Source organism: Mus caroli, chromosome 12 (assembly GCF_900094665.2).
Source record: "Mus caroli chromosome 12, CAROLI_EIJ_v1.1, whole genome shotgun sequence".
NCBI lineage: Eukaryota > Metazoa > Chordata > Mammalia > Rodentia > Muridae > Mus > Mus caroli.
In genome coordinates, this window is record NC_034581.1 from 103,000,716 (window position 1) to 103,025,124 (window position 24,409).

The window sequence follows — 24,409 nt, forward strand, 5'->3', positions numbered from 1 at the left end:
GAGGCAGAGGCAGGCGGATTTCTGAGTTTGAGGCCAGCCTGGTCTACAGAGTGAGTTCTAGGACAGCCAGGACTACACAGAGAAACCCTGTCTCGAAAAACCAAAACCAAAAACAAAGGTGGAGAAGGTGCGTTTGTTCCCTTTAAGTGTGGCAATATTAACTTTCCAACATTCAACCAACCTCACATTCCTCTAATAGATACTGTTGGCATGTTTCAGGTCTTTTCTAAGTTGTTCCTATTTTGTGAAGGGTTTTGCATTCAAGTTTGTGAGGAGCGTTGGTCTGTAGTGTTAGTTACGGTGATGTCATTAGTACAATGCTATTGGCCTTATAGAGCATGATGAGGCGCGTACCTCCTGTTTTCTGAGCGTGTGAAGTATAATTATAGGAAGAAGAAAAGGAGGGAGGAGGGAGGGAAAGAAACGGAGAGAAAGGGAGAGGGAGAGGGGAAGGGAGAGAGTCTGGGACTCACTAACCTGCCGCCTTAGACCTTCCATGTCCTAAGAGCCCAGGCCTGTGTCACTGCACATGCTGATATTTAGTGACCTTTCTCGACAGAATTCACGTGAATTCAGAGAAAGCACGGAGCTATGCTTTGTGGGTGGTATTTGTGTGAACACTTTGGTTTGGTTTGGATACAGGGTCTTTTTTTTTTTTAAGATTTTTTTTTATTTTATGTATGTGAGTACACTGTCACTGCCTTCTGTCTGACACACCAGAAGAGAGCATCAGATCCCTTTACAGATGGGTGTGAGCCACCGTGTGCTTTCTGGGAATTGAACTCAGGACCTCTGGAAGAGCAGTCAGTGCTCTTAACCACTGAGCCATCTCTCCAGCCCCAGGGTTTTGATATGTAATCATTGCCGGTATACACTTGGCTGTGGTGGCCTACACCAGCCTAAGACTTCTAACAGTCCATCCTGCCTGCTGGGACGGCGGGTGTGCACCACACATCCAGCTTTGGGGAGGTTTTTAACAGCTGAAGTGATGCCCTTTAAAAAATGTAACTGGGCCGAGCGTTGGTGGCACACGCCTTTAATCCCAGCACTTGGGAGGCAGAGGCAGGCAGATTTCTGAGTTCGAGGCCAACCTGGTCTACAAAAATGAGTTCCAGGACAGTCAGGACTACACAGAGAAATCCTGTCTCAAAAATAAAATAAAATAAAATAATAAATAAATGTAACTTTATTTTGAGTCTGTTTTTTGAGGCAGTTTAATGATACCGGTCTATTTGGAACTTGCTTTGTCTGCATTACGTAATTTGTTAGCACCGACATGTACAGCATTTTATTATAATCCTTGTGGCTTATCCTTATGTGCAAGTAGCCTGTCTCTCATCCTTGATGCCTGAAACTGATGTCCCCTCTCCTATTGACTCAGTCGGCTAGACAAAGCTGACGTCAGTCTTGCTGAATTCTGTTTGCAATGAGCCAATTCCGTGTGACGCTGGTGGGTTTTCTTCCTATTTTTCTGTCCTGGGATTTATTTCCTTTTTCCCCCTCTCTGGTTTATTTATGTTGAGTTCCTGCTTTTCTGCTTCTGAAGGCAAACACAGGTTATTTATGGGATAACCTTCTTTCCTGGTACAGATGCTTGAAGCTATAAATCCCCCCACTCACCGACCGCCTGAGCCCCGTCTCAGACATTTGATGTGTGTTTTCAGCCGGCAGACGCATCCCAGTTCCCCACATGCATTCTCTGTTCTCAACTTTGTATTGATTCTGTGTGAGGTTGTCAGTGCAGAGGGCTGCGGTCATAACAGATGAAGTTAGCACAGAGACACATCCTCAATCCATTTCCACAGCTCCCTGGCCCTGCTCATAGGCAGCAGGGTGGATGTTCTTCCCAGCATCCCAGCTTCTGTAGTATCCCTCCCCCAGAAAATATGCCTGCCCTCTCTCCCTTCCGACTCTCAGACTATTTAGGCTGTTTCAATCTTGCCCTCATCCCTATTTTGCTAGGACATCCTAAAATACCATTTCCTGAGCCATACCACCCTGTGCAGTCTTCCTGTGGGGACAGAACTCGGTGAAGTAGTGGTGTGTGCCAATGGCTGCCCGGGACTTTCCAAAGGTTGTCTAGTGAGCCTGGCTGAGAGCTGTGTACGGGAGTCTGCACATGCTTCATGGACAGGGATGGATGGTCAGCAAGAGCCAGGACCTGCCTGCAGCAGGCTGGTTGGAGGAACCTGTCATCCCTCACTCCATCCTCTGCACCCCTCCCAACAACTTGAGGCTGCCACTCTGATGTTGCCTCCTGCCTTCTCTCCTGGTCCTGCTCAGGAAATGCTGGCAGTTTTTGGACTAGTCTCCAGGCTCCGAGTTCTTCCTGTCTTAGTTGTAGGACAGCTACAGGAAACTCTGTCACCCTTATCAAATACCTGGTCTAGCATTTCAGCACCAGCACTGCAGCCCAGCAACCCAGACTTCCTTGACACAGGAGGAGACTCCACTGAGGTGGAGCCCCAGGAAGATACGGGAAAGCCTGTAGCATCCTGACTCTGTGAGGAAGGCTGTGGCTACGGAGGCTAAGCAACTGGGTCTCCATTCTGCAAGGCTAGAGAGAGGGATGGCTAGGGAAGGGTTTTATACTATTTTATACTATTTATAAAGTTATCAATTTAGAGCTCAGTGGTTAAGAGCACTAGCTGCTCTTACAAAGGATCTGGGCTCAATTCCCAGCACCCACATAGCAACTTAAAACCATCTGTAACTCCAGTCCCAAGGGGTCTGATGCCTTCTTCTGGCCACCTCAGCCACTGTATGTACATGGTAAACACATATACAAAGATACACGTGGACAAAATACACATACATAAAAATCAATAAATCTAAAAATTATAATTTAGAAGCTTGAAAGAAAAGATTTTATGAACTTTTACTAGCCTCTATAATCAGGATCCCATGGGTATTTTTCAAATGAGAACTTCGAAAGCAATATAAGATACATTGAAAAACAATGTTTTCCCAATGTTTTCCTTTTTGAGTAGTTCATGAATTGGTCTGCCTCTGCCCCAGCCTTTCCTCTTATGACAAGTAATGTCACCCTGATGTCACATTTGTGTCTGTCCTGTTTCTGCAGATGGGAACTTCTTAGCAATCGGCTCCCATGACAACTGCATCTACATATATGGAGTTACCGACAATGGAAGGAAGTACACACGAGTTGGCAAGTGCTCCGTACGTTTTTTCTGTTTCCTGGGGATGCTTATGTGGCCAGTTCATTGCAGCAGCATAGCGTCCTCCAGTCTCAGAAAGGCAAGAGAAACTTACCCAGTGTTCTCCTCTCCCAGGGCCATTCCAGCTTCATCACCCACTTGGACTGGTCCGTGAACTCACAATTCCTGGTGTCAAATTCCGGGGACTACGAGATCCTCTACTGTGAGTAACAGGCATCAGGCTTGTCGGGGTTTAGATTACACAGGACACTCACTCTGACACTCCCAGGGGCCCGTGTGGAGCGAGGACCTCTCCATCCCTCAGTGTCCTTTGTGACATGAGGATTTGGCCTTACAGCCTCTTGGAGTCTTCCTGACTGGGAGGGGTCTTGTTGAAGAGTGGGACCTACCCTGGGGAAGAAGCAGGTGAACCCTGTGCAGAGGTCCTAGAGGTGGGACAGTCCCACAGTCACAGGATGAGTGACCCTAGTAAAGGTACCCACCTCAAGCAGGCAGAGACCCTCCCATTTCAGTGAATCAAAGCCCCTGGACCCTTTTCTTTCAGCCTGCCTTTAGGGCATCTCTGTGCCTATGTAAGACCTGGGAGGAGGGAGGATTTATGGAGTACCTGCTACATGCCATGCTCTGGGCAGAACGAAGGGGGTCACGGGGGGGGGTCGTGGGATGTGAGAGTACCCTGACCTCCACCCACAGGATGTTACTTAGGACGCACACTGCTGTTTGCCTGGCTTTCTCATGATCCACAGTAGTATTTTCTGACAATTTCAGGCTCATCCTTTTGTATCAATAAAACAAACAAACAAACAAACAAAACAACCTTATGAATAGAGGTTCAGATGCCAGTGGGGGGCAGAAAGGCAGTGTGCAGGGAGGAAGTTACACCTGCCAAGGCTGTTGCCCACTTGCTGAGGAGCCTGGGAAAGGCAGCGGGGAGAGATAGCCAGTTCCAGGAGGGAGGTCCCTCCTTCTTAGGTCCCGCCCGACACAGGTGCACAAGCAGGCAAGGTGCTGTGGGGATGAGCCTATGTCTAAAACCTACCCAGACACGGGCACATAGGCTACCAGTGAGAGTCACTTGGCAAACAGACAGATCACCCTGAAGCCTTGGCACTTGCTGAGAGTGGTTTCCTGCCTCAGAGTTGAAGAGGCTGAGGGACGTGTGTGTGTGTGTGTGTGTGTGTGTGTGTGTGTGCTTGTCTGTCTGTTTAGTGTGCGCGCGCACACCTGTAATAAGGACACTGAGCAATAGGAAGCTAGGAACCAGAGACTGGTCAATGGGAGAAGCCAGGCTGGTGGAAGGGAACAGAGTCCCAGAGAAGGACATGGAGTACTGAAAGGCGGACCCTCCTGAGACCCAGATTTGCACCCATTTCCAGACAAACTAACAGCTGTGAACACTGTACCCATGGGAAGGTGGGTGGTCTTCCCTGTGGGGCATGGCTCTGAGGACCCTGCCTGACTCCAGGAGAGCTGGGGCCTGAGCTGAGAAATCACAAGGCTGTTGCTTCCTCCAGGGGTTCCGTCTGCCTGTAAGCAAGTCGTGAGTGTGGAAACCACAAGGGACATCGAGTGGGCCACCTATACCTGCACCTTGGGATTCCACGTCTTTGGTAAGGGTCTGAGTATGTCATTGCCTTTGAAGTTTGAATGTACTCTAGTGCACGAGACCATACCTTCTCCAGTCTTTAAGGGTTTATTTTTAATTGTTTATTGGTATGAACATTTTGCTTTTGTGAAAGTGCAGTGCCTGTGGAAACCAAAGAGGGCATACGTGGATGATGTTGTACCCACTGGCACTAGAGTTACCCATGGTTGTGAGCTGCCACGGAGGTGCCGGGACTCGAACCCTGGTCCCACCACTTTCGGTCTTGTCCATCTGTTCTGTTCCCACCTGGGGCCATGATACACAATCTCCTCAGCTCCCAGGCTCAGGCTGAGGGGTAATGAACTCTTCCCGAGGCACAGGACAGCGCCCCCTAGTGGTTATGTGGATGCTGTTGTACCCACACGAACCACACGACACTCGGCTTACTTACCTACCGCCTAAAACGTTCACTTCTTTCAAAGCTCATCTTAGGAATGCATTCATAAATAGCTCACAATGCGTTTCTACAGTCGGAGCAATCGGGAGTCAGTCGGCTGGTAGGAATTCCTAAGTCCTCTCAGTGTGGCATTTCCCTATTTCCTGGTGTTCTGCCTACTAAGGAGCTGGTGTGTACTCAGCCCTCTAATATACAACACTCTCAACCAAAGCCTCTCCCAGGACACAGTGCCCCTATTCTCCAGGTACCCTGCACTTACAGGACTTTCACTGGAAAGGCATCAGTTTATAAGCAGGGTACCTGCCGCAGCACCCAGAAGGGCCCAGTGGATGCAGGCAGCTCAGGATGCTGCCGGGGCTGTGTGACTTAGCACAGCTGTTAGAAAAGACGCAGGGCTTCTCAGGGCTGACCCTGGGTACCCTGCAACCCAGAGCTAGAGAGAGGCAGGAGCTGGAAACGGGTGTTCGCCCATCCGGCTCTCCATTCTAAAGCCCAGACTGAAGGTGGATTTCTGGCCCCTTTGGTGACCAGTGTTTGTGTGCTGTGGCTCTGAAGTTTCCAGTGCTGTCTGTGCTCTGTTCCAGGAGTGTGGCCGGAGGGCTCCGATGGGACGGACATCAATGCTGTCTGCCGGGCTCACGAGAGAAAGCTCCTGTGCACAGGCGATGACTTCGGCAAAGTGCACCTCTTCTCATACCCCTGCTCACAGTTCCGGGTAAGGCCTTGGCCTTTCACCACCTTTCTTACAGGGCACGGACCGACGGTCTGACTTGTCTAAAAACCAAATGGAAATGAACTGTGGGTGAGGGCTGCCTGCATATGACCTTGTTAATCTGCTGCCTGAAACCTCTGGGGTTCCCCACCACCCTGGAGAAACCTCAACCCAGATATGACCTACAAAACTTTTTATATCTGGTATGTCTACCTCTGCAGCTATGTGGGCTTCACCCTGACACTGACACACACACACACACACACACACACACAAACTCTCCCTACCTACTCGCTATCTCCCCACACTCACTCAAGCTCTGCTGAGCTGACCAACCCCTTTGTGAATCTGAACACCTTTCAGCCAGAAGACCCTGTCTCTCTAGGGTTGGCTCATGCCTGGTGCAGCCCTCTGAGATCGCTCTACTTGATTTCAGGCCTATCATGTGCTGGTCTCTGTCCCGGGGGCTTATTTCTGTATCCCTCTTGAGTCTTGCACACAAAGCTGACACACAGAGAAGAACAGCTTACAAGGGGGGCAGTAACGGAGTTTTAGACTGATTTAGTGCTCAGGGGTTTCCTGGGGCCACAGTCAGCTCTGCGTAAGCTTTTCTCCTTGTCATGCTTTTCCAGGCTCCAAGCCACATCTACAGTGGACACAGCAGCCACGTCACCAATGTGGACTTCCTCTGTGAAGACAGCCACCTTATCTCCACGGGTGGGAAAGACACAAGCATCATGCAGTGGCGAGTCATTTAGTCCCCGTGGGAGCCCAAGGACACAGACTCGAGTTCCGCTTGGTCACTGTGATTTCTGTTTTGTCTACAGACTCTTAACAAACCTCAGGAAAACTGTCCCTCTACCAGTTACCTTAGTTGGGGAACCAGTGTGTGTCGCACCAGATAAGCGGTTGTGTGTCCGCTTTTGTTATATAGGGCAGGATAGAATGCATGTTGGGTAAAGGAAGTTCCCAGGGTTTACACGGCATCAGCAGAAGGGACTGGTGTATCCTTATAGACACTTTTCTATGAACTCTTCAAAAATGGTCACAGAATGCCTTTTAAAATACTGTATATAGTCTTCACTGCTTCACCTTGTTAAGTCAGATATTTATGATAATGAAGTACGGAACTGGGAACTGGGGTCGTTGTTGACTAATTGGTCCTAAAAGGATAAATTATGTAACTGATTTGCCCAGCTGAATCAGGACTGCCAATGCCAGACTTTCCTTGGCCATGTATCTAAAGTCCCATTAACACCTCCCTTTGGGAGGCTGGCAAAAAAGGGGCTGTGCTCTCCCTGGTTAAGCAGTTTGTACTACAGAACCCCTGAGCTGCTGTGGGTCTACAGGCGCTTCCATGCTCTGGTTAGACTGTCCTGCCTTGAGGACACAGCCAGTTTCTTCAGCACCTCCACAAGCTGCACCCCGTCTCTGTTCATGCACCTCGATTCACATTTAGACACCACTCTCTGCGGATTGATGGCATGATACAGTATTGTCCTCATATAGAGTTTAACAACTTACAATAAATTGCCCAAGGCTGGGCCTTGCTGTGTGTGCTCTGGACATTGTACATTTGTACCCAACCAAGTGGGTCAAGTCGGAGAGGGACTCTTCAGTATGGAGGCAGCCTATGGAGTGCAGCACCTTTGAGGCTCTGGGTGTAAGACAGTTTCCTTCCCTGACTCTCGTGCACGGACAGCATGCAGCATACAGACTGAAACTGTGCTCTGCCGAGTAGAAAGTAGGTAGGGTCTGAAGGTGTCGAGAAGGCCTTACCCGTGGTGTGACAGATTGAATTGATGGTTTACACTGGGGACTGTATCTCGGATCTTTAAATAGAGGAATCAATCACAAACAGACTTAAGGACAGATGCTGAGATTGCTTTTTGTAAACTCGTTTAAGCGAGTGAGTGAGTTGAGTTACCTGAACTCTTATAGCACTGGTTGTTCACAGTGATGAAGGACAACATTGAAGACATCTCCCTTGCCATCTCTAGCCTGCTGTGGAAGGACAGGGTGCCAGAAAACAACGTGACTCAAGATGAAGCTGTTTGTATGTATCCTTATCAAATATATTCTATAAGGAAATAAAATCTGAAAAGTGAGTTTCTTATTGACCTACGTTTCTGAAAGTATGTAAATTAAAGAATTTAAAATTAGATGGGGTCCACACTACATCCTGTTCCCCATCAGAGGGCTCACTCTCATGGATCCCTTGCACATGGAGTTCTGTTCCGCATATAGTGTGGAAGCCTTCATCAGCTCAGACAACTCTAAAGGAATTGGCTTAATTTCTTGCTTTAATAACCTAGGCTTAATAACCCAATCCAATTGTTAGTTCCTTTGTCTGTGTAAATATTGGCAAAATGGTCGCTTTTAATTGACAGTTGAAGGAATACTTAGGTATCAAGGAAGGAGAAGAGACCCATGGCAACTTGCAGAGTGGCTCATTTGGTGTCATCAGGACTGAATACCACCTCAGGGAGGTAGGACTTGACTTAGGATATGATGTCAGAGGCTTCAGGCCACTGTCATTTGGCCCTGGGCACTTGGGAAGAATGCCATGGCGAAGGGAGCAAGTTAGAGAAGCATCTTCATGGCCTGGTGGTCAGGAAACAGAACAGAACGAGAAGGAGGAGACCAGAGACGCTGGCCATCTACGGGACCACCCTCCCTCAGTGACTACTGCCTCTAGTGAAGCTCCATCCATAAGAGTTCCCAGAAACTCCTGAAGTTGCCGCATCAACTAGCGATCAGGCATTCAAAACCTGTGGGGAACACTTGACGTACAGATACAACCAACTTAGAAATCAAGGGGAGATGTACACATCTCATAGGATGGATATATACCAGCATAATATTATTCTATATTTTATTAGCTATGAAGATAATGATAACATTACACACACACACATGTAACCATCACAGCATTAAATATATCATATAGTGATTGTTTATAAATAGTATTAAATAGCACTATTGCTATGGCACCATATTTAAATGGTCCAGGGTTAGCTTTACAGATGGTATTTATTTATTGTTCATATAGCACACAATGGTGACTTACCACTGTTCTCTCATCCTGTGGCCAGGGAGTTAATTTGTCTCCTCTTGTATTCGGGAAGCTGGAGAGAAGGATGTAATAAAATAAAGAGTCTGCAGCGCAGGCACAAGAACGAATTTGTTTTCTAAGCTTAAAAAACAAGTAGGTGGGGTCTGGAGAGATGGCTCAGAGGTTACAAGCACTGGCTGCTCTTCCAGAGGACCTGGGTTCAAGTCCCAGCAACCACATGGCAGCTCACAATTGTCTGTAACTCCAGTTCCAGGGGATCTGATACCCTCACACAGACGTACATGCAGGCAAAAAAAAAAAATCAATACATATAAAATAAAAATAAATTATTAAAACAAGTAGGTGTCTTAGCATCCATATGTTGAAAATTGTAGTGGGTGGTTAGCATCTCTAAATCTGGGCAAAACAGAACTTCCAGTTTACCTGGACAGCTCCTCTGTCAGATGCATTCCGCCACCTAGTGGCAAGATAGCAGAACACAGCCCATCTTTTCTGCTCTCAGCACTGCGTGGGGGGAGAAAACCAAAGCAATCCTTTATTCCTCTGAGTGGTCTCTGTGCGGACATGTGCACAACCTGACTGCTCAGGAGAACTGTCACAATTCCTGGAAGACCCTGACATCTCTGCAGCCTTTGGACCCAAGGAAAGGCTTCATGTTTAAGGAGTGACTTCCTTCTCTGAGGGTCCCCCATCTGAAGCTGGGTGGCAGGTGCTGTTAGGCAGGACTGAGGTAACCTACTCTGGCTCCCTTGCGCAGACGCTCACTTCTGTTCAGAGGGAGGTCGTGTCCTGACACCAGCCTTTTCTGGGCACCTGACTGAGATCTGCTCTCTTTTGCCTTTGGAATTTTCCGCCACTGTCCGCAGACGCAGGGAGCACATGCCATGCTCTCCATGTGCCCCCGGGATGAGTCAGAAATGACCCCTGCTCTTCCCTTCTGGGTGGAAGGCAGTGTGATCAACAGATCAACTCCACCACCTCCAACCCCAGGAAATCTTCCAAATTCTTTTAAAATATTTTAAAATGTTTTATTATATTTATTTATCAGGGGGAGGGGCGTGCAGCTGCTCCTGTATGTTCCATGACCTATACATGTGGAGGTCAAAAGGCAGATGGTGGGAGTCGGCTCTCTTCTTCTGTGTGTTCTGGGGATTGAACTTGGCACATCAGGCTTGGCAGCAAGCCCCATTGCCCACTAAGCCTTCTCTCTGGCCTGTCTATTGAAGATGTCTAACTCCTAACCTCGTATGTCTGTAATGTGCATGAGGGAGTATAAGACTTCCTGGGAGCCTTCTGTAACCTGTTCCTTGATCTACGGAGCCTCTGAAATGCCTTATCTACTGCATCTTGGCTCAAGGTTCAACACTCAGCTACATACCAATGCTGCCGTGACTCGCCTTAGATGGTTTCTTTGTGTATCTATGCAGTGGGCTTTACCCTCTCTGCCCTCCTTGCTGAGGGATGGAACTCGATTGTTATCGTGTGGACACTGGATGTTGCTGAATCATCTCTCAGAATAGGCCAGCAGCAGAGAGAGAGAGGCACCCTCCGCTCCACTTCACATCTGGGCCTGTCCTTTTCCAACAGCCTAGCAGCCCTCAGGGCGGTAACTCAGCTCTGCCTTCCATGTGGATGAAGAAGCTTGCCCGGGGCTTCTCCATGGCTGGTGGCAGAGCCTCAACTCTCCCAAGCCATGTCCCACAGGCCTGCATGAGCCTTCTCAGAAGCACCTGCTGGAGACTAAATGTGCGTGCCCGTGTGTGCATGTGTGTGTGTGTGTGTGTGTGTGTGTGTGTGTGTGTGTGTAGAAGGTACCACACACTCTATGTAGTCTGCAGGGTGCAGAATGAATGTCAGCTGCCTAGCCTAGGCCTGCACACTTGTGTGACTAAAAGCTGGTTGTTTCTCCAGCTACAACTCTGGACATTTTCTCTCTCAGCACTGAGTGTTGGATCAGCACTCCACACGTACAGGCTGGGGAAGGGCTCTGGTGTAGGACATATTTAATTATCGTGATGGTTAACGTTGATTATCAACATGATAAGGTTACAAGGAAACAAACCTCTAGCCATCTCTATCAGGGATTATCTAGATGAGGTTCACTGAGGTAAGGAGATTCATTTTAACTATGGCTGGCTCCGTTTCATGGGCTGGGATCCTGAACTGAATTCAAAGGAGCAAGCAAGCTGAGCAGACGCTGACTCTGTTTCTAGACTGCAGATCCAATGTGATGGTCCGCCTTATGCTTTTGCCTGCTACAGCTTCCTGCCATGACGGACCGAATCCTTGAACACTTCTGGGAAAGGGAGGGGGGCCCCTTGAGGTTTAATAAGAAAGACATGGAGATAGATACCTGTATAGCACAAGGCTGCTGCCCTTTTTGCTGGGGTTGACTCTCAGCTAAGCCATTTAAACTTAAGACTTCCCTGCCATTGCATGCTCTCCATTGCTCTCCCTTCTGTCTCCTGCCTCCTGTTTTTTCTTTCTGTCCTTGAACCTCATCTCTCCTGCCCCAGGTCAAGCTGCCAGCTCTTTAGTATGCAAAAAGCCACACTCTGCTCACGCAGTTGGCCTTAGGGGGCTACAAACCTTCCCTTGCCCAGGCGAGAATGCAGCATTTCACTTATCTTGATAGGCTGGGGCACAGCAATTAACAATTGAGAGCACACAGTATTCATAGCCATTTGATACAATGTGTGTGAGTTGTCTCAACTGTGAGCCAAAATAAACAACCCCTTCCTTAACTTGCTCCCATGGCAACAGATCAAGTTACCGACACACCCAAACAGGCTTAGCATAAAAAGAAGAGAGAGAGACAGAACAAGAGTCCATCCTTCTTCGTCTTTACCTCCCCAGTGCCAGCTGGGAACACACTGTGTGTGAGGGCTTTCCTGGGGCACCATAATTCTATCAACTTCTTTAGGGACCTGTGACAAATATGCTTCCACACAAGGCAGCAGGCTACAAGGCGAGGTAGTGATCCTCTCTTAGTAGGTGAGTTACCGTGGCAATAGGTAGGAAGGCTGGGCAAAATGGAAGACCCTAGAAAGAATTGGGCGATATCATTTCTGCTTATAACAAAGCAGGCCGACCACTTCCCACCTCCCAAACTAAGATGGGAAGTTGAATGTCCTCCAGCCTCTGGGAAGGCTTGTGCCATATACCCTGTGATTTTATTTTCGGACGAATGAGTTTCTATGTCTTTAAGATGACCAGAAGACCCCCAGATCATGGCTACTGCAAAGGAGAGTGGGCTAACCCAGCCCACTGCCCAGCTAGCTCCCCACGTGCCCCCATCCTCCCACAGTGGTCCTCTGTTTTCGTGTGGTTCACAGAAGTAGCAGGCTTAGATACAGCATGTCTGTTCACTGTCCGAATTTGCAGTGAGCTGTGGGACAAGCCAGGCACATCCTGTGCTCTTGACCCTTGGGTTCGGGTTCTGCAGGTCACCCTCTCTTTGGCTCCAATCTTTGCTGGTTTGTGCCTGGCATTGGCCAATTGGAAAGAATGCTCAGAAACTGACTTTTCATTCATCCTGTTCACCATCCTCCCCAGAAAGACATAGATAGACCCAGGGCTTAGGCATCCCTGGAAAGCAGGAGAAGAATTTCCAACATGTTTGGGACAGACAGACAGACAGAAGGATGTGAGGCTCAGGATAGCCAAGCAGTCACCATATGCTCTATCACCCTAAAAATGCCCTGGTTTCTCTCTCCTGGCAGGGCTATTTCTTTAGACCACTTGTAAAATGGCAGAGCTGCAGTTAAACTGAGGGGCAGACAGTCTTGGGGAGCATTCCCCCAAAGTGTTCCACAAACTACTGATGCCAGAGACTCCTGATTTGGAAGGCACTTAGTAGAATATATTACCCCATGTTGTGTCTGTCTGTCCAGTCATCTCCCTTTCTTCCTCCCTGTCGCCCTGTCTCCCTTCCTTCCCCTGAGCCAGGCACACTCTCAAGCTGGGGGACATTCTCCTGTCAGGGACCATGACTGGAGATGGTGAGGAAGAGGCAGAAAGGGTACCAGACAGGCTGGTGAGCAGGGGTGGGGGTTACATCGGGCACTAGAGTGACCTTGAGCTGCAGAGCGGTGGCAGAAGGAGAGGCTAAACCTGGCAGCCATCTGAGGGACACCTCAAGCCCTGTGGCATTTCTTTCACCCAGCCTGTCCCTCCTCAGCCATGCTGCCAGCCCTCCAACTAAGAGCACACCCTGGGGGAGGCATAGCTTCACCCAGATGGGTTTTGTATGTTTGCTTCTCTACCATGAAGATTAGAAGCAAACCCTTAGGGAACGAGGTCAATGTGACCTCAGAGACAGTACCAATGGCCCTGTTTGCTGCAGTTTCTTCTTTTTTTTTTTTTTTTAGTAAGATAGTACTGTACCTTTAAATGATAAAATTGTACACTCTTATTATAGCAAACTCAAAAAGAGACTCAGCTGTTCCCACTACCCCAAAATAGCACAATTGCTTCTTAGTGTGTGTGTCCTTTCCATGTTTTCACCCTTTCAGTCAATTTTTAGATAAATTTCGCCAGTTGACATTTTGCATGTATCAAGCTTTGTAACTTCATAGGTTGTTTCCCATTACAATTTGTTATAAATAACTCATGCATATAGTATGACAATCAACACTGTGTGTCTTTGACCAGGGCTCCCACATTGATAAGAATGGTGACGGTGGTAGTCATAGCAATGATGCTGATGGTGATGGTAAATGCCAGCGGACCTAGTGATGGTAAGGATGGTGTGGATAGTGATGATAAAGGTGGTAATGATGCGGATGCTGCTGGTGATGGTGATGCTGGTGATGCCGGGGATGGTGGTGATGATGATGATAATGATGATGGTGATGCTGCTGCTGGTGATGGTGGTAGTGATGATGCTAATGGCGATGGTGATGATGGCAATGGTAGTGATGCTGTTGGTGCTCAGGCTTGCTCAGAGCAGGGTCTCTCTTCAGCACCATGTTTCTCTGTGTTTACCTGCCTTAGTTAGGGTTTCCAGTGCTGGGAAGAGACACCATGACCACAGCAACTCTTATAAAAGAAACTGTTTAATTAGGGCTGGCTTCCAGTTTCAGAGGTTCAGTCCATTAGTCTCTTGGCAGGAAACGTGGCAGCATCCAGGCAGACATGGTGCTAGAGAAGGGGCTGAGAGTTCTACATCTAGGTGGGCAGGCAGCAGTAAGGGAACTGGCTTGAGCTTCTGGGAACTCAAAGCCCACCCTCAAAGTGAACACACGTCTTTCAACAAGGCCACACCTACTCCAACAAAGCCATACCTAACAGTGCCCCTCCCTATGGACGTTGTGTGTGTGTGTGTGTGTGTATGCGTGAGTGTGTGTGTGTGTGTATGCGTGAGTGTGTGTGTGTGTATGTGTGAGTGTGTGTGTGTGTGTGTGTGTGTGTGTGTGTGTGTGTGTATTCAAGCCACCATACCACCACTGAGCTTCCGNGTGTGTGTGTGTGTGTGTGTGTGTGTGTGTGTGTGTGTGTATTCAAGCCACCATACCACCACTGAGCTTCCGGCTGTCCCACCATAGCACACTCTCTGTCACCACCCAGGCTTCACCTGTCTCATGCTCTTCCTCCTGTTACCCCTACCTAGCTAGCACTTTCACAACTCAGCTCCAAAGTTCTTTTCTGAGGGAAGTGTGCCTTCAGTGCCCAGTCAAGGGGGTCCCTTATCCCACAGACATGTTTCCGTCGGTGTCTTGGAAGGTCAGGCTCACATTCACCTTGCCTGCACCATCACCTAGCACAGCTGGTACTCAGTACCCTCAGGTTTAGTGAGCCTCGGAAAACAATGGACCTTTGTGCTTGTTCCGTACTCCTTCTTCTAAGACCTCTTCCTGATTCTGGTGCCTTCCACTGACAGGAGACTGTAGACAGCAGCTTCATCATTTGGGCTTAGCTCAAAATCATGAACTTTTGTTTCTTGGGGGGGGGGGGCAAAGGTCCAGGGATAGAGTTACCCAGTTAAAGGAGGTCTCCTGACACAGTTTGAAGGGTGTGTGTGTGTGTGTGTGTGAATTCTTAAATAAAAAAAAAAGAATTCTAAATTTCCAGTGTCAACGTGGTAGGCTGAAGTGACTTCTTTATTCCCTTTAAAGTCTCTTCCTGGCGGAAGATGCCCAAAGCTATTTTTTACCTAAAGGCAGTAAACTCCTCATGCTCAAAGGACAGCCAAGGAGTGACAAGGAAGCTGTCTGCCAGACTCACCAGCCCCAGCCCCAATTGGCCCCGAGCCTTTGCCTATTTCTAGGTCATTCGGAAAAAGTAAGTTTAAATTATGTCCCAAACTAAGCTGTGGTTTTGTGAGAGGAGCTAAGTATTATGGGAAATGTGAATGACCCGTGCTGTCTCTTCTATCAGAGGGTCAAATAAAACAAAGGGAGCTCCGTCTTTAAAGAAATCGGTATAAAGATGCCATCTGCCAGACCTCGGCGGCGGCGTCTGCTCCCTCCTCCACCCCTGCAGTCTACATTTTTCTGAGATCAAAGCGTGTGCTCAAGGGTGCAGGCAGTTCCTAGAGATACTCTGCACTTTATCAGCTGCTCTGCTTAGCGTCAGCCAATGGCCTAAGAATGAGCTGAGCTCTTTACCAGAGTGAGCCACAGAGCAGTGAAAACAGAAGTGGGAAGCCCTACTAAGAGTGTTTGCCCAGCTGCATAAGTGCAGCCATGTATCCTTCTGAAGAGGTAACATTTCACTCTTACTTGAATTATGCAGTCATTTTCTTGAGACCCCAGACCCATTCCTAACAGAGGTAAACATCTGTTTCTGTTGTTTGTCCAAGACTGGGTCTTACTATGTAGCTTCCGCTGCTCGGAACTCACTATGTAGACCAGACTGGCCTTGAATTCAGAGATTTGCCGCTTCTGCCTCCCCAGTGCTGGGATTAAAGGTGTGCGCCACCATGCCTGGCTGCGGTGAACCTCTTTAAAGTTCTAAGAAACCAGGAAGCAAAATCAGGGAACTGCAGAGGAAGGTTAGAAAAAGGTCAGAGCAGGGTGAGCTTGGGAGTCTGCGGTCATCAAGCTTTCGATCCTTTCAGACCGACACAGCTTCCCGAGTCTGCCTGATTTAGGGACCACCAGAAAGCCGGGGAAGCAAGATTTTAAGATACATCAGGGAGGAATTTTCCAATAAGGGAAGCCACCCATCTTCCCAGTAGAGCCCCTGAAGCTACTGGAGAGGTGGAGGGTGAGTCTGTTCTGCCTCAGCAGCGCCCTCTATCTTTTGTGATGGGTTAAGGTCAGGCCTTTGAGATAATTTGTATCAGGATTTTGCCTGTTGTCTTTATATTAGATCCTGGGTCTTCTCAGGCTCCATGATCATCGGTTCCAGCCCATAAAATCTGCATCTATCCATATCCCGGTTCTCTGAGAAACCCTCACAAGCACAGAGCCTTTCTTCAGACAAACTCCTACAGGAAAATCTATCCGGTACATGGGTGGTCATTGCTGAAGCAGTGAGGAGGCCAATGTGACCCAGAAACACGCCCCCGTGGTTGTATTACTGGCACCCCATCTTTGCCCTGACCCTGGTTGCCTCCAGCTGCCTTTCTAGAGTCTATAGTCTACTGTCTTAATCTACCTCTGGAGGAAACGGATACCCAGGGAGGGTAGGGCCTTCATGGCCTGTCTGGCCGATCTCAGGATGACTTTCTGGGGCCGTTCTAGCACAGGCACTTAGAAGCTGATTTTGCTAAGGCAGTGCCAACTCCTCCCTTGGGCCAGTGGTGACTGAGAGCAGAATGAAAGGCAGGTCTCTGTGCCTGTATTTTGCCTCCTGTCTCCTTTGTGCTGGGTTATTTGCTGTCTTAGGGTTTCATGGCTGTGAAGAGACACCATGACCAAGGCAACCCTTACAAAGGGGCTTTTATTTTATACTTATATTTATTATATATCCAATTGGGGCTGGCTTACAGTTTCAGTGGTTCAGTCCATAATTATAATGGTGGGGAGCATGACAGAATCCAAGCAGACATGGTACTGGAAGAGCTGAGAGTTCTACATCTCAATTAGGAGGCAGACAAGAGGAGTCTTTCTCCCACAGGCTACCAGAGTCTCTTCTGCACTGGGCAGAGCTTGCGCACTAGAAGCCCATCTGCCTAGTGACATACTTTCTCCAACAAGGCCACACCTCCTACAAGGGCCACTTCCATGGGCCAAGCATATTCAAACCACCACGCCTGCTTTACCTCTTCATGTCGGCATGCTACTCAATCAGGCAGGGCCCTGTGGAAACCAGCGATTCCAAACTTTACCTCCCCTTCAAGGCTGCAGCCAGATTTTAGAGTACCTAATGTATCTCACTGCCTGCTTTTTACAGTATCCTGTACCAGGCTCCACACAGGCTCTGCAAGGCCAAACCCAAGGTTGATTGTAAACAACAGAGCCTTACAGAACACAGGGCACCACCAAAGGTGAAGGAAAGCTTACCCCCCTCCCCCTCGCCTCCCCCACCCTCCCTCCCCCTCTACCCTCCACCCCTGTGCAGAAGCCTTTGTCTTCTGAGAACCGGCATGTCTTTGCAGGCAACGTCTGCTTAGAACTGAGGCACAGATCCAAAACAGCCGCCTTGACCAAGACTGTTTAATTACATACCTCTTGTGCGTCCCACCCTAGTGCTCCCTCTGTTTAACCTAAAGCTCATGTAGGGAAGTCAGGAGACAGACTTGGAGCCACTGACCACTCAACTTGTTCTTCCCATGCAGCCCGCCTCTGCAGAAAGGTTGAAACCCCCGCTCTCAGCATCACCATTAGAGACTCTAGCTGATATAGTGTGACAGGAGACCCAGATTCCCAGAGCCTATGATGATCACCTTGGCGTGAGTCCTAAAGTCCAGGAATTCCTTGGGTGTGTGTCGCACGGTATCTCTAAGGAGGACCCTAGAGGCTATTTTCCTCCAGACGTTATGAGCTGTGAGTCTGTTCAATGTAACCTCACTATTTGATTTTTGAGGGGAAAAAAAAATCCATTTTGAGCTCGAGCGAGAGCTCAGCAGTTAGAAGCACTCGCTGTTTTTGTAGAGGACCCACGTTCTGTTCCCAGGACCTAGCAGCTCCCGAGGACCCAGTGACCTCTTCTACACTTGGTTTTTCTTTCCTTTCTAGGACTTTGTGGGGTTTCTAGGCTATTACTTCCAGAAGTATACATTCATTTTTCAAACTTGCTATTTCCAGCTTTTAGCCTGATCTCGGCTATTGCCGCACGCTTGGTCATTTTCTATTTATTACACCAAGTTGTCCCTTGAGTGCCTTGTTTATGTGCATTTGGTTTTAGTTTGTCATCAAAGTTGTTTGATGTTTCCCCGTTCTCATTAGCTTCGTGTTTCATTTGTCGTCGTTACAACAACTTCTCTAAGGCAAAATAACTTAAGAGTATTGTCTTAGTTAGGGTTTTACTGCTGTGAACAACAGACACCATGAATGATCAAGGCAACTCTCATAAGGACAACATTTAATGGGGGCTGGCTTACAGGTTCAGAGGTTCAGTCCAGTATCATCAAGGCAGGAACATGGCAGCATCCAGGAAGACATGGTACAGGAGGAGCTGAGAGTTCTACATCTTCATCTGAAGGCTGCTAGCAGAATATTGACTTCCAGGCAGCTAGGAGGACTAGGGTCTTAAAACCCACACCCACAATGACATACCTACTCCAACAGGGTCACACCTCCTAATAGTGCCCTGCCCTGGGTCAAGCATATATGAACCATCACAAGTATTTTATAGCTAATTCTAATCATATTTTGTGATTACCCGTGGCTTTATTACATTCCTGAGGCTTCCTTAAAAATATTCATTTGTATGAATGTTTCACCTCTGTATGTCTATGTGTGTGCCTTCTGTCCCAGTAGAAGCCAGAAGCAAAGAAAGTATTGGATCCTCTGAAACTAGAGTCATGTATGGTTGTGATGCGTCATGGGAATTGAACTCAGGTCCTCTGCAAAAACAAGTGTTCTTATGTGCTGAGCCATCTCTCCAGCCCTCTCCTGAGATTTCTGAATTTCAAGGATAAGAAACTCCAGTGTGCGTGGAAGAGATCACATTTCTCATATACAGAAGTGCCTTTTGCCCACCCCAGGATGCCTGACCCTAGAACCTGAGCTGCAGCTCACATGGCAAAGGGGAATTACAACGGCTAGTCAGAGGACCTTCGTGGTAACCTGTTTTCTATGCCATCACAAAATGTCTGAGGCCACGTAATGTATAATGTCTAGAGAGAGGTTTACTTAGCAGTGTTGATGTTCGTAGTCCAAACTGCCAGTTACTAGTTCTGTTGCGGGCACCAGATAAGAGCATAGGATACCAGAGTTTGAAAAGGGTTAGTCTTGTTCTTTTACCATAACTGTTGTCTTTCATAAACTAACCAGGATGTTGGAAGAACTCTTTTATTCTTTCCAAGGGCAGCAACCCCAGTGACCTAATGACCTCCCAGGAAGCCCCATCTCTTAAAGCTCCCCCTACCCACAACATGGCCACCCCAAGGACCAAGCCTCTAATACATATATGACCTCTTGGTGGACAGAATACCTCCAAACCACATCAGACTTAAGATTTTTTTTGGGAGGGGGAGGCATTACATGTGTAAACCCTGGGTCTAATCTACTCATAAGGTTCTCTCACGGTGGGGAGATGCCAAAGAGAAGGTCAAAGGGAATAACCACAGACATAAGGTCCACGTGCTACTTGGAAAAGACAAACCTGTAGTGGCCTTTGAACATGGTATCTGCCTGGAGGCATGAGTCAAGGCATGTGGGCAGTGTCTCACCTGTGGACAGGGTCTAACATGTGGACAGGTGAGGGACACAGGTTCTCCAAACCTCCCTCCACCCCTGCATCAGCCATCTGCAGAACCATAAGGCTATAATGTGCTCCATTGTGCATTGCTCAGATCTGTTTATTATTTTCTTGCCATGTCAGCAACAGAACACTAATGCACTGTGTGAAAGAGAATCTGACTGGCCCTAGGGCTTTTCACTGCAGCGTAGAGCTAGAAGTCTAGCAACAAATTCCAAGGTTTGGCTTGTTTGTTTGTTTGTTTGTTTGTTTTCCCAACTCTACTGAGCTAGAATTTGCATCCCCTCAAGCACACGTGGTGTAAGTATGCACTCAGTGGTTTTAGCATGTTCTAGAATGTGTCACCGTCACTACTACTTTTAGATCATTTTTTTTCTCATCTCTCCAAGGAAACCTCATTCTCTAGGGCTGCCAGGACAAAATACCACAGGCATGTGACTAAACAATAGTTTGGAAGGCTGGAGGTACAAATGAAAGGTACTAGCAGTGTGGTGTGTGTCATGGGCTCCTGTGTTTGAACACTTGGTCCCTAACTGGAAGAGTGTGGGATCGTAGGAGGTCTGGCTTGCAGGAAGAAGGGACTCACTGGGGATGGGCCTTGAGGTTCCATCCCACTTCCTGCCCACTATCATCCAATAAGCCAAAGGCTAAGCGTGCCATTGGACAGCATCTGAGGCATGGGCGCTGTAACCTGATGTTTCCACTGCTTATTTGGAAAATGCCTTGACTTATTACTTTCTTTTGTTTTGCCACTCTAAATACATATCTTTATTTTTACGTGCATTGGTGTTTTGTCTGCATGCATGTCTGTGTGAGGGTGTCCGATCTCCTGGAACTGGAGTTACAGACAGTTCTGAGCTGCCATGTGGGTTCTGGGAATTGAACCTGGACTGAGCCATCTCTCCAGCCCTCTTTTGCAATTCTAAAAACTTCTTGAAGCTTTTACCACATTGGAGCATGGTATTTGGCATAAATCTGTGTTCCCTAGCCATGGTCACTCATATTTGGCTCTAGAATAAACTCTCTCTTATTCCCTTTGAGATGACAGCTTTGTTTTTGAGCTGACAAAAGAAAAATGTGCCAACTTTTATCTTTGAACAGCAACTCTTCTGTTTATTATCTGACTGCCTCTAATTAATATCCTGGATATTAGAAATTATGTACTTTTGGTCACAAGAAGTATTTCTTATACTCAGATTATTCCCCCTCAGTGTCTTTTTGACTTGGGCTGGCAAGATGGCTCAGTGGGGAATGGCATTCAATTTGTTGCACATGAATATTCAGTTTGAAGCCTCCAGCCCTTTGAAAAGCATCAGTAAGCCACTCATAAGGGCAGAGAGCCCTGTGGCCCAGGGTCTCCCTCTGAGGTCCCATGTTGTTGCATTGGACTCTAAATTCCCAAAACATACTCTTTGGGAGATACAGTGAAACACCATGACAAGGCTCCTCTGGAATTTCTGACCAGTCTACCCAAGGAATGTAGCTGGCATTAACTTCTTAAATGGTGAGAACTCTCAGCTTAGCTCCAGGCAGGATTGCAACGCCGTGAGCTTCATTCAGCCTCTTCTTAAGGTTCACAGAGCCTGTGGGACGGTTCCCTCCCACCCCATCAAATGCCTCCTGTCTTGGTGTCTTCCCAAGGGCAGGTGCAAGGCCGTGGTGTAGGAACTGTCTCCCTTCAAGCTGTGCACCGTTATCTTAAGGAGAGTCACCTGAAGCTGAAGAACTCAATCCGTGAGTCAATACAGGAACCCCAGGCTAACCTCAAGTTGTGAGAGCAAAATGGGTCAAAGGTAATTTTTATTTCTTGCCAGAATGGAACACAGCACCCTTTGTCAGTCATTCCTGCCAACCGCTGCCAAGAACTTCCATAGATAAGGGGACAGGCATTGTGAGAAAGGGAACGTCATCGTCCCCACCACACTCGGTGAATTCCTAAAACCAGCAGCTCTGGTCCCAGGGAGGTCTCTGCAATCTGTTTCTTTCATCAGAGGGCTCCATGAGCTGCCAGAAGGGCCGGGCCAAGACAGACAGGGACCACTCCCATCCTCTGCTGTATCCTGCTTCCCTGTGGAGGCTGCTGATCTTTGTCTAAACCAGCCCTATGGTGCCTGCAAAGGTGGAAGCCCCACATTTAATGCCAAACATGTTCATCCAGTAGGTGGGAATCCCGAAGCTTACCTTACAGGCTGCTGAGGATCTGTTGAGGCACCAAGGTCAGTAGGAAACAGACTCTGAAAGGGACTTGCTCACATTTCTCCCTACCCACACCTGTCCTTCCCCTTTCCCTAACAGCTAGCCATTTGAAGCCAACCTCTCTTTAGCAAAGCAGAAAGAAGGCTTTATTCCTTGGACATAGAAGAACTTGGTGTTTTCCACCCTTCAGATACAAAATGTTACAAAAAGTTAAACAGTTTTTGAAACATGTGACCTCAGAAAGATTTCTTTTTGGAGGCCACCGGTTCTTGGCTTTGGAAAATGGGTTCTCCTCAAGTGTCAGTGATTCTAGTGTGGGGTGCAGAGGAAGGACAGTATCTTTACAGCAAACCCACCAACCGATTCTTCCCTCCAAGTTACAGAATGGCAACAACTTGTTAGACCCCAGGGACAGACACCTGGAGATTGGTGGCCACTTGCAGGAAGAGCACAATGCCTGGCTGGAATAAAAGTGTGCACCAACCCGGACTCTCCTGGGGACACCTGGAATGCCTTCAGGTGACCTGAGGCCTGAGTATTTTCATAACTCTTAGGATGTGACAAGGCTCTTCTGTAACAAAGAGACCAATTTGGATCCCAGGAAGAAGGGAACACATGAGGTTAGGAGAACTATAACCTCAGGCATTGCTAACAGTACTGCAGAGCAAGGGATCCGTTTAAAGATTGCAACTCTCAGCCCATAATGCTCTGTTCTGAATGCACTGGAAAGCCGGTTCAGTAGGGCTCCACGTGCCACCTGGCACTCTCCCCGCTCAGCCTTGCCTCACAAATCACACCCTTTGCCCTAAGCCTTCCCACCTGCCCTTTTCTATACAACTCCTCCACCACCAGGGATTCTGTGGGGTCTCTGCCCGACTCTGCTCGTCTAGCTCCAGGTCAACGCCCCAAACCCCAGCCCCAGGCCCACCACCCTCCAGCCCTTTCCGCGGAGCTCCGCTTTGTCTCTCCCTACTAACTCCTTCCTCCAGGCCTCTCCTAGACCTAAGATCCCGAAGCTTTCCCGCTATGGTCGCCCCGGTCTTTCTCTCGCAGACAAGACCCTGGAATTCACTAAGTTAACCCCATTCCTCTAAGCTACAGTTTCTCCTTTGGGACCTTAGGCCACGCCCCCCGTCTTGCCCCCAGGCCCGATTGCCCAGCCACCCTTTCCACAAAGCTTCGCCCCGCCCCTCCGGACCTGGGCCACACCCCTGCCCCGCCCCTCACGCCCCGCCCTCTTAGAGGCGCGGACCGCGGAGCCCCGCGCCTTTTGTGTGGAGCTTCGCTGCGGCGCGCGTCTATTCCCTCCGCGGCCGCCGACCGAGGGGCGTCGGCGCGCGCAGTCTCCTCGGCGGGCGGAGGGGCCCTCCGCCCCGCGTGCACCCCGCACCCCATCCTCCGGCCGCCGCCCCGAGTCTCAGGCGGACGCGCGCGCTCGCTCCCGCCCGCGAGACCCCGCCGCTCGCCCCCTCCCCCGGCCCGTCGGCGGGCGGGCGGGACGCGCACGCGCCGGCCCGGGCACGCGCGCCCGCCAAGATGGCAGGGGCCGGGGCCCAGCTGTCAGTCGCCGCCGCAGCCGCCGCGGCCGCGCTGCCTCGCAGCTAGCGGCCCGGACGCCCGCCGGAGAAGATGAGCCCCCGCCGCCGCCTGCAGCCCAGCCAGACGCGGAGCCGCCGCGCCCGGGGCCGGCTGCCCCGCTAGCGTCCCGTCGCGCCGCGCTTTCATCCCCGGCCCCGTGCCCGCCCGGCAGCCACGATGAGGTGAGTCGGGGCCTCGAGCGCAGCGAGGCCTGGAGCGCCCGGCGTGGAGGGCGGGGTGCCCCGGCATCGAGGCGGCCCCGGAGCCCCCAGCCGGCGGCCCAAGCACCAGAAGACGCTCAGGCCGCGGGGTCCGCGGGAGGCCGCGCCCGCCTTGCGGTGCCTTACCGCTGCGCGCGCCGCGCCGCGCCGGCGGTCCACACTTTGCCATCCGCACGGAGCTCTTCTCCATTAGGGCGCTCTCCTCTTCACCTTTCTCTTCTGACCTGTCCCCTTTCTCTTGCCAACCCTCAGAGTGTGTAACCCCAAAAGGTACGGCTTTTGATGTGCCACTCAGCTAGAACCTTGTCAGCACCCAGAAACCCGCGTGCCTTCTTCATGTGCTGCACCCAGCCTTCCTTTCCAGACTAACCTTAGCCTGCTTTCTGGGGTGGGGTGGGGCGCGGGGCAGCGTATGCCGGGTTTTCTTTTTCTTTTTTTCTGTGCAATTTTATCTTCTAGGCACATCTTTCTTAAACACCGTGGCGTCCAATTGTAGATTCGTTTCACCTGTTCTGTGAACTGTTTAAATCAAATAATGCACTGTTGTAATTTTTGTGTCTGCCTACTTTCATCAAAGATATTTCTGAAGTTCG

The 24,409-nt window shown here is 49.3% G+C and overlaps 2 protein-coding genes and 1 long non-coding RNA gene across 7 annotated transcripts in view; 2 read left to right on the plus strand and 1 right to left on the minus strand.

The window, feature by feature from the left end:
• Positions 1–8,041, plus strand: part of Eml1 (EMAP like 1) — a 169,390-nt gene extending 161,349 nt beyond the window's left edge. For all 4 annotated transcript variants that reach the window (XM_021178556.2, XM_029484428.1, XM_021178557.2 and 1 more), the window contains 5 exons: positions 3,083–3,180; positions 3,294–3,381; positions 4,694–4,789; positions 5,806–5,936; positions 6,566–8,041. In XM_021178556.2, coding sequence (XP_021034215.1) covers positions 3,083–3,180; positions 3,294–3,381; positions 4,694–4,789; positions 5,806–5,936; positions 6,566–6,691 — 539 coding nt within the window. In that variant the 3' untranslated portion in view covers positions 6,692–8,041. The remainder of the gene's footprint in view (positions 1–3,082; positions 3,181–3,293; positions 3,382–4,693; positions 4,790–5,805; positions 5,937–6,565) is intronic.
• On the minus strand, positions 4,869–24,187 carry LOC110306432. The gene is made up of 4 exons (XR_002379267.1): positions 23,943–24,187; positions 9,004–9,061; positions 7,861–7,937; positions 4,869–5,995 (listed from the first exon to the last, which is right to left on the minus strand). It is a non-coding gene; the product is annotated as an uncharacterized LOC110306432 (long non-coding RNA).
• The window catches only part of Evl (Enah/Vasp-like), a 124,618-nt gene continuing 123,502 nt past the window's right edge, over positions 23,294–24,409 (plus strand). For both annotated transcript variants that reach the window (XM_021178559.1, XM_021178561.1), the window contains exon 1: positions 23,294–23,777. In XM_021178559.1, the coding sequence (XP_021034218.1) occupies positions 23,773–23,777 (5 nt within the window). In that variant the 5' untranslated portion in view covers positions 23,294–23,772. The remainder of the gene's footprint in view (positions 23,778–24,409) is intronic.